Source organism: Gastrolobium bilobum, unplaced genomic scaffold, assembly GCF_033153095.1.
Source record: "Gastrolobium bilobum isolate Gb01-03AN ecotype WA unplaced genomic scaffold, APGP_CSIRO_Gbil_v1 utg4843, whole genome shotgun sequence".
Lineage (NCBI taxonomy): Eukaryota > Viridiplantae > Streptophyta > Magnoliopsida > Fabales > Fabaceae > Gastrolobium > Gastrolobium bilobum.
Window position 1 is genome coordinate 32,399 of NW_026895257.1, and position 13,259 is coordinate 45,657.

Consider the following 13,259-nt stretch of genomic DNA (forward strand, 5'->3'; position numbering starts at 1 on the left):
TATTGTAGACAACTCCTAAGCATTAAGGATAAGTTTTAAAATGCGAAATAAATTTTAAATCGAATATATTATTCGTGCAATAACACATTGACACGTATACGTTCATTGACTTTTGTAAATGTATTGGATGCAAAATCATGAATTTGTGAAGATTCATGCATGGATGGTGGTGACAAAAGTGCATAGGACAAAGTGTAAGGGACATATATACCCATCCTGTGGTTTGTGTTTATTAGAGGGATAATGCATTCACGTATGCTTGGAGTATGTGAGTGTATGAGTTCTATCTTCATCCAGATAACTTAGGTGTCAATATCATAGCAAGTATTTTCGTCATACTATAATGTGCTCCCATGCTGACATGCACACTACCACCGAGTAATTGACAATTTCATTCATCGAAGGCGAAACATATGGCGTAGGTATGTAACAAAGATCTACATATTAGGTTACTGTAAAAAATCACTTCTTATTTAACCTGATTAATGACGACAAAGATGAGTGTAATCGTTACACTCAATGTTACGTTTATATATTTGTAAAGTGAAGGTTTTCCCGAATTCAAACTTATTGTTGGTACTGAATAATCACATATAGTAAAATAGAAAAGAGAGAATAAAATAAAATAAAGATAAGGGTAATATAAATAGATTTAGAGACCTGATCAACAATAATTATTTATGGGTTCAAACTCAAACTATTAAAAAAAATAAAAATAAAAATAAGATAGAGGCTTTCAACAGTGGCAATTTCCCTTTGATTTTCTCATTGTCCAAGTCGTTATTTAAATGCCAAATATTGTTAAAATGGTATGGGGGAGCCCAAAATCCATTGCAAGGGATATATCCATGGGCCAAGCAATAAACCACAATAAGTGGGTCGACACCACATTTTAACCCAAAACCTTAAGTTGTAGGTTTATGGGTCTTTTGCACTTATATGGTCATCACTTGGTCTATATCTAGACGATGTGGTACTTCCTTATAACTCATACTTGAATACTTCCAACATCTTCCCCTCAAGTATGAGACCCAACATCATGCTCCCCCTTAGGGGCAACTTCTGCGGAAGTCTTTTTTTCTTTTTAACTATTGGAGTCACACTAGCCTTCTGCGGAGGCCTTCAAACATCACCATCTCTAAATATTCGGCCCAGCCAAATCTTTGGCTCTGATACCAGAGTTGGGAAATTCGTTCCCTCAAACTCCAATGTCAAGCGGGTCCAGGGGAAGCCCGTGGCGGGGAGCCACCACCAATGAGCTAAGGCTACACCAACCGTAGCAAGTGGATCCGACACCACGTCTCAACCCAAAACCTTAAGGCATTGGGTTCATTGGTCCTTTCACTTATATACTCTTCACTTAGCTCATTACCAACCAATATGGGACTCATCACACTTGAATATCTCAACAATCTCTCCCTCAAGTGTGAAACCCACCATTGGTATGCTCCCCCTCAACCGAGTACCCGAAGCGCAAAGTACTCTACCCGCCTCCTGGCCAATCACTAGGCTAGCTCGAGCTCAATCCGGCTCTGATACCACTGTTGGAAAATTCATTCCCTCGAACTCCAATGTCAAGGCGGGTCCAGGGGAAGCCCGTGGCGGAGAGCCACCACCATTGAGCTAAGGTTACACCAACCGTAGCAAGTGGATCTGACACCACGTCTCAACCCAAAACCTTAAGGCATTGGACTCATGGGTCATTTCACTTATATACTCTTCACTTAGCTCATTACCAACCAATGTGAGACTCATCACACTTAAATATCTCATCAAATATGAGTCATACTTTACATTCATAACGTGATATTGGCCCTCTTATCCGATTACCATCAAAAGAAAAAAAAAATTACTCACACACTAAATAAAATAAGCCATCTTTTGTGTGCTTCCCTGGATTTCAATTTCATAGGTAAAAAGATGGACAACCAATAAAAATGAAATAAATGAGGGTTTGAATGCTTCTGGTTTAGACTTCTTCATCGGAAAGTACACAATGGAACGAACTAGTTCAATAAAATGTGACTGTACATTGGGAATGCGACTGCTGCTCAATTTTTTTTAGCTCTGATGCAGGCTGTAAGCTGGGCCAAATGTGGAAGGTAGACAAAAAAGTGGCTATCATCTACCTTGTACCCCACGTTAATAAAAAAGATAGGGTGGTCGTTGACCCAAAAAAAGAAGAAGATAGGGTGGTTGTAATACCTCCAATAATAATGAAGATGGCTAGTGTAAATATTGATAATTGGGAACGAGTTCTCTCGTGTTAAAATTTCACATGATTTGGTTATGTGAAATTTTTGTGTCTATCTATTTCCTTATTAATAATAATTGAACCTTATCTATTTAATATATTGAAAGAGAAAAATAGATACAGAAATTTTATATTCTTAAATTATGTAAAATTTTAACATGAAAAAATTTACCTTCTTGATTTTTATCTAGGTTATGGTGTGGTGCTAGATGAAAATTGCATGAGTGCTTAAATTAAATTGATAGGTCTTTCTGATAGTCTCGATATTGAATTTTATATTATTGCTGCTATAGGTTTTAAAGACCTTTTTAAAAGAGAGATAAACATGAAAATTACAAATAAATAACATTATATTAAAGTTTGTGGAATCTTATTTTATATTTATTTCTTTTTTATGTAAAAAATTACCAGAGAGAATCATTCTCCGTTCATGAATACCATTGAACGAATTAAATTCACAGGTATCGTTAGAGGTTAGGTATTAAGAGGAATGACAGAATGATGCATATCATTGAATGAACAAAAAGCAGCTGGCTTCCGTAGGACAAAATGTTGATTCACCTAGCTTACTTTTATAGAGGTTGTTGTGCAAGTTCCAAAACTTCCAATTTCCAAAGAGTATCCAAGGCCCTATGGTCTTGTAATTGTACTTTTAAGTTTTAACGCTCAGTAGAGTATTAGTTAAGAAATTATTATTATTCAATTATTGATTTTTTAATATATAATAAATTAGTTTTTTAATTTAATAATTTAATTTTCAAAATAATTAGTCAAATACATTAAGAGCTCGTTTGTTTCCGCTTTTAAAAAAAGTAACTTTTATCACTTCTTTATTTTAAAAGTATTTTTTACAAAAGTTAAAGCTATTTATATTTTTATAAAAATATTTGGTTTTTGAAAAAAATATTTGGCTTTTGACTTCTGCTTTTCTTAGAAGTTAAATATTTTAGCTTTTGAAAAAAGTAGGTTTTTGGCTTTTTTTGTGTCTTCTCTTTTTTTAAAAGCAGACAACCAAACGAACTAAAAACGAGAAGTGCTTTTTTTCTTTAAAAAAAGCAGCTTTTGAAGAAAAAAAAGCTCATCCAAACAGGCCCAGGTAGAAGTGTAGAATCGAGATGTTGTCCGTATTGCAGAATTCAATGCTTGTACTCCCACATTCTTCTTCTTCTTCTTCTTTTTGCATTACATGGGAATTGAACACATACCACTACACTACATACACCACCTAACACACACCCCACACCACTAGGCTAATCCTAGTGGATCACATTCTTCCAATTCTTGTGGAAATTTAGAATGATTATATTAAATTTAAGGGAAATTGTTTTTTTCATATGTATGAGATAATTATCTCATATCACAAAAATATAAAAATATGTGCCTGCAATTTTTTTTCTTTAACTTGTGGACTTCACATTCCTTATTAGTATAAGAAAAAAAAATTCTCTCATATTAAATGAAAGAAGTATTACCCTAAATTTAATAGTACAACCGAGGAGTTTAATTTGGTATTTTCTTTGAAAAAATAAAATGTTGTATTATTTTTTAAAATTACATTCAAAGTAATAACAGTTACAAATTAAATAATTTATGTATCATATAAAATTTCTTATATTACAATGTTTTTCTATCACTATTGTTACGCGACAATTTTTCAAACTTTAATTTTTTAATAATATAACCTTTTTTAGTTTTTAAATTTTTTTATTTTTTATTTTTTTTCTTTATCTTTCTTAACTTTTCATCTTTTCTAATAATTCAACTTTTTATTTTTCAATTTAACAATGAAAGTATTTCATTTTTTAATAAATTAAAAAACTGCTTTATGATAAAAACATACATTAGTAAAATATCCTAAAACTATTATTTTTAAATATATTTAATTTTTTTTTAATTTTAATCTTACAAGTTTCAATCATAATAATTCAATAGAACTGAGTGAGATGCAATTACAGCCTTTTTCATCTCCTTTCTCCCTCCCGCTTGGATTTTTCTCTGAGCTTTTTCAAGACTCATTCATGGGTTTTTTCACCCTTTTGCCCCTTATTAATTAATTAATAACCATTTTGCCCCTGATTCGAAACTATCTACCAATCTGCCCCTCTTTAATCGACTACCTTGCATTTTTAATCGACTAAACGGTTGTTGGGAGATTTAATCGACTAAATCTCCCTACTTAATCGATTAAAATCATACTCACTTATTTTTTTTTTGTCAAATATGAAGATTTAGTCGACTAAATCTCCCAGCAGCCATTTTTTGTCTGTTTTGGCCATTTAGTCGATTAAAAATGCAAGGTAGTCGACTAAAGAGGGGCAGATTGATAAATAGTTTCGAATCAGGGGCAAAATGGTTATTAATTAATTAATAAAGGGCAAAAGGGTGAAAAAGCCCTCATTCATGCAACAAGTTCTCCCTTGAATTAAAAAAATAAAATAATATTATAACTTGATTTAATTTATGTAGATTTTATTAATGACAATTTATTATTTATGTAAATAAAATTATAATGAGAACCCAAAACCTTAAGATGTTGGGTGAGAGCCTTTTTAATGGTTTATATTATTCTCTAACGCACCCCCTCATGCAATAGCACTTTGGGCTTGAGTGTGGATATTACTTAGACCCAATTTTTGATTTACCTTGTGCTTATTAATTCCACTAGAAAGTGGAGGAAGATGAGGATCGAACTAGTAAACTTGAGGTCACTGAAGTTCTGTTACTATTTAAAGAATCAATTCAACTCAAAAGTTTAAGTTGGCGAGTGATTGTTTTTTAATAGTTTATACTATTCTCTAACAAATATTATATAATATAACATAATAATTAAATAGATATTTCGGTTGCTATATAATTATTTCAAGTAAAGAAAAAATTAAATAAACATTCCACAAACACCATGAATCTGAACTGTTGAAAAAATAATTGAACGATGATGATTGATTGTATTTAAGAAATGTGAAAAATTAATAACCCACTCCCTCAGAACACAAGTTCAGTTACGAATTTAGTTATTCTTAGAGAAATAAAAGGTTATCATTTCTTCACTTATGCTAATATTTCTTCTCTTTTATTTCTCATCATCCTTAGTTTATCTATAAAGGGGAAGTTTCGCGAACTCTTATTTAATTTATTTTTAATTCAAGTGGTCATTAACTAATTAAGTGGTTCCCATAATTATGCATTATCCAATAACTATCTTATATCTAACTGAAAGAAAGAGAAATGAAAAAGAAAAGAAAAAAGAATAGTACGAAAAAGGTTAAACTAGCCAAAAGAAAACTAATTTAAAAGGAATTTTTGATGTCCAATTTTATAGCAAAATTAATTTCTATAAGAACCAATATAAAAAAAATTAAAATAATTACCAACTACTTTATATTTATAACTTTGAGTTCGTTATATTTAAAATATCTACATTCTTAGATTAAATTGGTATGCAGTGGCCTTAAGAAAGGTGTATTAAGATTTGGAAAATGTTATATTTACAATTTTTTTATTATTATCTCTTATTATCAATTCTTAACTGTTGATTTCCGTTAATCTAACAGTTATAATTTATTGAGAATTAACAATTAATTAATAAGTGTAACTCAATAAATTATAACTGTTAGATTGACAATAATCAACAGTTAAGATTGATAATAAGAGATAGTAAGAAAAACAGATAATAAGTATAACATCTCCCCTAAGATTTAACTTGGAACACAGTTGCTAGGCAAAGAAATTTATAAATTAATGCCGTTGAATTGATAGTTGAAAGTTCAATCCGAGTTATAATAATATTGTTGAGAGTTAACAAAAACGGCTTAAGGGGACCATCATTGCTAGAGATTAAGAAACTGATTTCCTCCTTTACCAAGTGAACATAAACCGAGAAGAGTGAGCTCTTTTAATTCTGATCCCATACCGATGCAGATTAATTTAACGAGTGGACTATAATATGTGGTGATTAGTTATCTTAAAAACTCTTCTTTTGGGAGTAATAATTAATAAAGGTAATTATTTAATGAGCTTGTTGAATGCAAGGGGTTAAAGTGCACATGGAAAAAGCAATGCTCCTGATGAGTGTCACCGCTGAGACAAAAGTGCAAAGGCATTTTCCTAAGAAATTAAATACGGAGAAACCAGTTCCGGATTTGTTGTACGGATATTTCCTTAGATCTGAAGGCTGTTGCCTATTCTTTGTTTTGTACCACTCACGTTTAATGCCCTGGATGGTCAAGGGTGCATCAATCCAACACATGCTGCCCATCTTTCGGTGCAGTGTTTCATATTGACAAAATTGACATATATTCTATTATGAAAATTTAATTTATTTTTTCATATTATCCATTACTTCATTAATTATTCAATTAGTTCAATTTAAATAGAGTAAGATTACATAGGTAATAAAATTTTCTTACTAAATTTTAACATATGGGTTCCAAGATACGTGAGAATTAAACAGAAACAATCTCATATCAATTAATGTGGTATTAAAAGCAACCTTTGAAACCATCGTCAGCTTCCATCCTGGAACTGAAACTAGAGTGGGCCCACTACTAACAGTGACGTTACGTGGATGGGTTGCTTCCTGTGTCAGCAAGCAGACAACAGAATCTCCCAAGGAGAGAACAAGGTCAAAAAGAGAACCAGTGCTTGCAGCTATTGGTTGCTGATAATGTTATAATATAGAGATTAGAGCAGCCCGCAACTCCACTCCACATCGCAACCCTAAAACTCCAACTTCTCCAGAGTGTTTTCTATTCTTTTCTTTTTTTTCTTTATGTTATTATATGAAAAAATTTAAAGAGAAATAAAAAAAAATGAATAAGCATAAACTTTATGCCTCTGACAGTGACTTTGACCTCTGCAGTGAATTTCAAACAGATCTTACACGACTCCCCAAGTTCATTGACGTGACTTAACATAATTTGTCTGTCTCCCAATGCCATCCCTTCGTAATATCAATAACAGCTTTATTTATAAAAATGAATGATCGCCACAAGCAAGATAAACGGCGTGATAATCAGCAAAGTATTTTTATTTTTATTCTTTTTTCAATCTTTCTCTGGAAACCGAAAAATGATTTTTAAAAAACGCGGTCAACATTAAAAAATATACAAGTTAAAAAAATAAAATAAAATAAAGGAAGTGGCACAGCTACAAACTGTGAAAAGCGGTAGAAACTGAGAAAGTAAACAAAATGAGAGGGAAAACAAGAAACGCCAGCGAATCTTTCTCGTGCTTTCTCTGCTTTTCATACTTCACAGCCCAACGCCCCTCCCTTTCACTGCAAAAGCTAAGCCAACGACCTCTTGTAATTTTAATACTCTTCTTTAGCATCGTACAGAACCACATTTATTTTATATTCAAAAGAAAGAGAAAGAGAAAGAGAAAGAGACTTTGATTGTGGGGGAGAGATCCCTCATCCCATATGATCCACTGGCCCTCCATTTCACAACCTTGTCTCCAAAATATCTCAAACTAGGCAAGAAATTACCGGAGTTTAAAAAAAAAAAAGAGTGAGAGAGAGAGACTCTTCCAAGATCCATGCTTTCTATACGAACTGTACACTTACTTTATTACCAACTATCCAGGCATTTTGAATCCAATCTCTCTGAAACATTTTCATATGCCTACCTATCATTTTTCACATCATATTCATATCCTCCTACATTGTGACCACAAAAAATTCCACCCACTTCAAGAAAAAAAAAAACAAGAGAAAAAAAGACAGATCATTTCTTCCATCTTCCATGTACAAAGATCACCCTGCCTTCAAATACATCATAATGGCTGTACCTTCAAAATTCAGCCACAAAAACAATCTAGATTCGGCAGGTCACATAGCCACAGAAACAACATTGGCCTGTTAACCACACAGTCAACCGCAAGCTCCCAACTTTACAATGGATTCAGCCACATTTTTTACTCAATGCTAACAGTCTTTAGTGAATATTCTCCCCACAAAATCACGGAACCTCTTGGAGTAGAGCTTTGGATCAACAGCTGAGATTGATGAAGGGTCAACCTGCAAGGACTTGTATGCATGCTCCAGCTTCTTGCTGATGTCATAATCTTGCAAAATGTCGATAATACCAAAATATAAAACAACATCGTAAGTCTCCCCTCTGCAACAAGGGGTCGTATGGCTGATTCCAACCGTGGTGTATTGATCAAAATCACTCCTTCGAGCCATGCGCTCTGCTCTTGCAGGCATATTGGCTCCTAACCTAATCAATGATTTCCTGAAACAAGAATAATAATATTTAACAACGCATAAAAATTTACACACATGATTAATCCCCTGTCCCCCTAAAAAATTTAGCATTCACATTGAAAACCAACAACCTTAAAAAGTTTATAAATGCTATTGAATAATTCATCATTTAGAATTTTCAAAAAATTTAGTAACCAGAAGTTGATCTAATGAAGCTGTGTCTGTGAAAGCTGCAGTATAGGATAAAGTCAGAATGAACATAAATGCAAAGATAGTATGAAAATATTCACCTAGGGAGAAACAATCAACATTGACTTGAGGACATAATTGTGGGGCTAAAAATAAAATAAGAAATTCAAATTCTTCCTAATGAAATTAGGACCACAACCTCGTCTGCCAGACTATGCCCACCTATCAAACTACTTGCAAGTTGCACTTATTATCGTGAATGTCACAAATTCAACAATAGGAACGATTAGGCACCAAAAATGCCATCGAAGAATCAGAAATAAACAATAGCATCCAATAACAGGTCTACAACATACATATCTATTTTTTCACTAGGATGGCAATGTGTACAAAATACAAGCACCTCTTCTTAGGTTCTTTATTGGGAACTAAAACTGATTCGAAGAACACCTTGTCCCTACCCACTTAAACTACTGATGCATGTATTAAAACAATCCAATAATTCTATTAATTAAAACCAAAATATTTTTAAAGGAACTGGAACATGTTTCAACATACCGGCCAGATTTAACTCGATCCCTATCCTGTAGCTCTGCTTCAAGGAAGCGGTAACCTCGCATGAACTTTTCACTCTGATATGAATCCTGCTTTCCTAAAAGAGGCAACAACATAATCACTATTAACACTTACTGTTACATACAACTTATCTACTATATGCACTGAAGTGAAATATGGATCAATACCAGTACGCAATAGAAAAGGTGATAATCCCATTTTGTCATATGTATTATCATCACGAAAGTGAAGGCCAACCAAAAGACTGTAATCCATAATTCCCTCGGCTTCCAAGAACTCACAATCCCGCTCAATTTGTCTGAACATAATATCAAGACAAAATTAAATCAACAGATATGCATGACATTACATTGCGAAGTAGCAGCCACGAAAATGTTATATAGAACATACGAAACAACTTACTTGATGAGATCCAGGAACCAATTTTTTTGTAGACGAAACACAAAATTGAGATCCAGGTCCTTGAGGGTGGTAGTTTCATCAATCTCCTCTTCCGCCTTATCTGTTGTACGGCCATGTGAAGATCCTTTCAAGTCAAATCTTCTGTGGATTGGATATTCGGAGCAGAAAAGATTGCCCATCACAATGAAGCGGGTCTGGATTTCAATAACAAATTTTAGCTACTGTGATGCATAGACCAATCGTTTACAAAATAAAAAATTTATCTTCTAAGACATACCTTTTGACCTCCAATTGGTTTGACACAGTGTACCCCATAGAATTTTGTCACAAGTGAATTCTCATATTGAGAAACATGTTTGTAATAACTTCGCAGCATCCGAAGAAGCACCTAGAAGAGAGTCACAAAAGAGTCAATAAAAATGTCCACCACAGAGCCAGAGATTTCAAGTTACAGAGAATTTTATATAAGGTAAAAAACAAAATAAAAACAAAAACAAAAAACTAATGATTGATTACATTAATTCCAAAACTGTTAAAGGTAGACCTCTTTCCACACAAAAAACCAACTATGTTATAAAAGCAATTTAACTACATACTGCATTGGAGCAGAAACTAGGGCTCACTGAAATAGAAAAATGTCCATTTGGCCAGTGTATATGGTTTGTTGAAGTTCTAGAATTCTTATTATCAGCACCCTAATGTGAATAAACATGGAATGAAGTTTTCAAATTTAACAAGAGAAAACTCAAAAAGTCTATAAAGCAGTTATCTAACCTTGACTTCAGATTTCTTCACCGTCTTTATCATGAATCTGTCATCTTGGGTCAAGTAGAAGAAGCTTCCACTTTTCCCAGGAGAAGAAAGCTCCCTGAGGGCATCATTCCCACATATAGCTAACATGTAATCAGCAGGATCCACCTGGAATAGCTTCCTCAATTGTCTGAAATTCAAAACAGAATCCAGTCAACAACAAAGCAAAAGGCAGATAAAGTAGCAACAAAACTCTTAACTCCATAGGTTGCACATCATGATGATGACCAAAACGTAAAAATGTAATAATTATTGGAGTTTTGGGTTAAAAAAAAGTGAAAAGGCCGAAGGTGTCAACTAACTTAGCAGGTAAAGTCCTTTGCAGTTAATTGCAAGGACTTGGGATCTAATATCGCTCTCTCTAGCTTGAAATCTAAAAGCTTTCACAGACCAAACCATCTTATGTGGAAAAAAAAAAAAGGGGAAACAAAAGGCTATATACCTAAAAACCATAGGGCAGTAATCCTTCCAGCGGAACTCCACTGATTGATGTGGTGGCGTAATCTTGGATCCTTCAGGTGGAAACCTTGTCCAAAATTTCTCCTTGGGATCAAAATCACCCGGTTTAAGCTCTCGCAATATCGAAGCTTCCTTCCCAACAGAGTACCTAAAAAATTACAAACCAAAAATCTCCTAAATCCAAAAACAGTAACTCGCAAGCAATGAATAAAATTTCAGATCCCAAAATTTAAAATTAACAAAAAAAAAAAATCCCACCCTGCTTTGCAGAAGAGTGCTTTACCTTATACCCAGTTGCAGATTAAGCATCAAATCATAATTCTTATGCCCCTTGGATATAGTTTGTCCGGGTCTTTTCACCTCAGCAGAGAAACAACAAGGTTTGGGGAGAAGCTGCTTAACATCTTGTCGATGCGACACCGTTTCATCCCCATCCCGATACAACAAGGACACATTATCGATTATATCACAAGTTATATCACCAGCTTCTCCATCGGATTCCCATATACAAATCCTGGGAAAATTCTTCTCCGTTACGCTCCCTCTGGCACTGTCGACCGAAGACCTCTTCCTCATTGTTATGGTGATATTATCAGCACCATTACCAATAACGGGGTAGAAAGTCCCGTTCAAATGGTGCAGCATCTTAAGGTCACTGTTCCAGCACCCAACATAGCAACTTCCATCAGGCCATGTGAAAACCCCTTGCCCTTTAGGTACCCCATTCTCCCATTGCCCTTCGTAACGATTCCCATTCGACCAAATAAGCGCACCCCTCCCACAAATAACGCCGTTCTTCCACTCCCCAACATATTCGTTCCCGTTCTTCCACACGTACCTTCCCTCCCCGTCCTGAACATTCTTCTTCCACGACCCTTCATAGAAATCCCCGTTCGCATACCGTTTCTGCCCGTACCCGTGTTTTCTGTCGGAGCTCCACGACCCACGGTAAGTTCCACCGTCGGATCCAGTAAAAGTCCCGAACCCCTCCATCCGACCCGATTTGAACTCGCCCTCGTAGGTTGCCCCTGAAGGCCAAGAGAACTTGCCTTTCCCAGAAGCTTTTCCTCTCTTCCACTCCCCTTCGTACATGCACCCATCCCTCCATAGATATTTCCCCGATCCGTTCGGCACGTTACCGGAGAAGCTTCCCATGTAAAAATCACCGTTCGGCAACACCTCCTCTACTCTGCTACAAGGTTCAATGATGGCTAGGGTGGTGGGTGTGGGTGTGGGTGTAACCCTTCGGGTCCCGGATTGAGACCGGCTACGGCCGGTTACCACAACCGGCGACGGTGATTGTAGCTGAGTTGGCTTGTGTTTGTCTTTGTCTGTCTCTAACTTGTTGTTGTTGTTAACGTCACTGGCCTCATCACACAGAAGAGCTTGGCGCATTTTCTGTTTCTTTTCCGCAATTAATGCATTTTCGGCACGAGAACTGTTGCTTGTTGGTATTAGAATCTCAAGCAGCACATTTGTGAATAAGTGCGCAGAGATGAAGAGTGAAGCTGATACTTCTGTACTCTCTCTAAAATTTTCTTTTTCTCTCTGGTTTCAGTGTTTGGGGAGATGGGTGGATTCGAACCAACAGCTCAGAACAGAAGCTAAGCGGATAGAGCTTAGAGAGAGAGTAAAGTGAAGGTGCAATAAATATTAAATTTTATTTTGATTTTGTTTTTTAGTATTCAAAATAAATAAACTAAAATATATAATGAGTCAAGACAGTTTTAATTTTTATGTATAATCTTAAAAGACAATTAGACGGCTTTACCTAGGAAACGTTGGTAACGGTTAATATTTAATATTGTAAATGTATGAGTAATATAAAATAGAAACCATCTCTCTGCTTTAAATTATTTTCAAGAGGACGAATATATCCTCGTCCCTTCTGTGAATTCTTTGTCTTATCCCGTTGCCAGCGTAGATGTTTCTCTCTTGGTTTCATCGTGACGTAACGGAATCGCCTAGGACTGTAATTGATGATCTAATATTCTTCAAAAAAATTGGGCTGACGACTGAGGAGAGCTTGCAATTTCCACCAACTTTTTTATTGTCCCCCCTCGTCTTTCTCGTAATTACGATTCCGCCTTTTTATTTTTAATATAGAAGAAAAAAAGTATCTAATGTTACTTTAGATAATTTTGTCTAATATATTTTGAAACAATGTTGTTTAAGTGTTGAAAAATTAAAAATTAGAATAATAAATATTATTATAATCCTAAAATAAATTAAAATTACAAAAACACCATGTTTTGCACCCAAAACAACATCATTTCGATGAACATTAGATAAAATTATCTAAAGTAATTTTAGAACAAGCAAACCCTTAATATATAGCATGAATTAGTTAAAAACTACATACAA

The 13,259-nt window shown here is 34.6% G+C and overlaps 1 protein-coding gene across 1 annotated transcript; it reads right to left on the reverse strand.

Annotated features, from left to right (window-relative positions):
• Positions 1–7,766: 7,766 nt before the first annotated feature.
• LOC133302229 (phosphatidylinositol 4-phosphate 5-kinase 2-like) lies at positions 7,767–12,341 on the reverse strand. The gene is made up of 8 exons (XM_061501986.1): positions 11,179–12,341; positions 10,879–11,043; positions 10,401–10,566; positions 9,904–10,014; positions 9,627–9,820; positions 9,392–9,522; positions 9,207–9,300; positions 7,767–8,487 (listed from the first exon to the last, which is right to left on the reverse strand). Exons 1-8 carry the CDS (start codon positions 12,288–12,290, stop codon positions 8,178–8,180), a joined length of 2,283 nt encoding a protein of 760 aa, XP_061357970.1. The 5' UTR covers positions 12,291–12,341; the 3' UTR covers positions 7,767–8,177.
• Between the last annotated feature and the right edge of the window lie 918 nt (positions 12,342–13,259).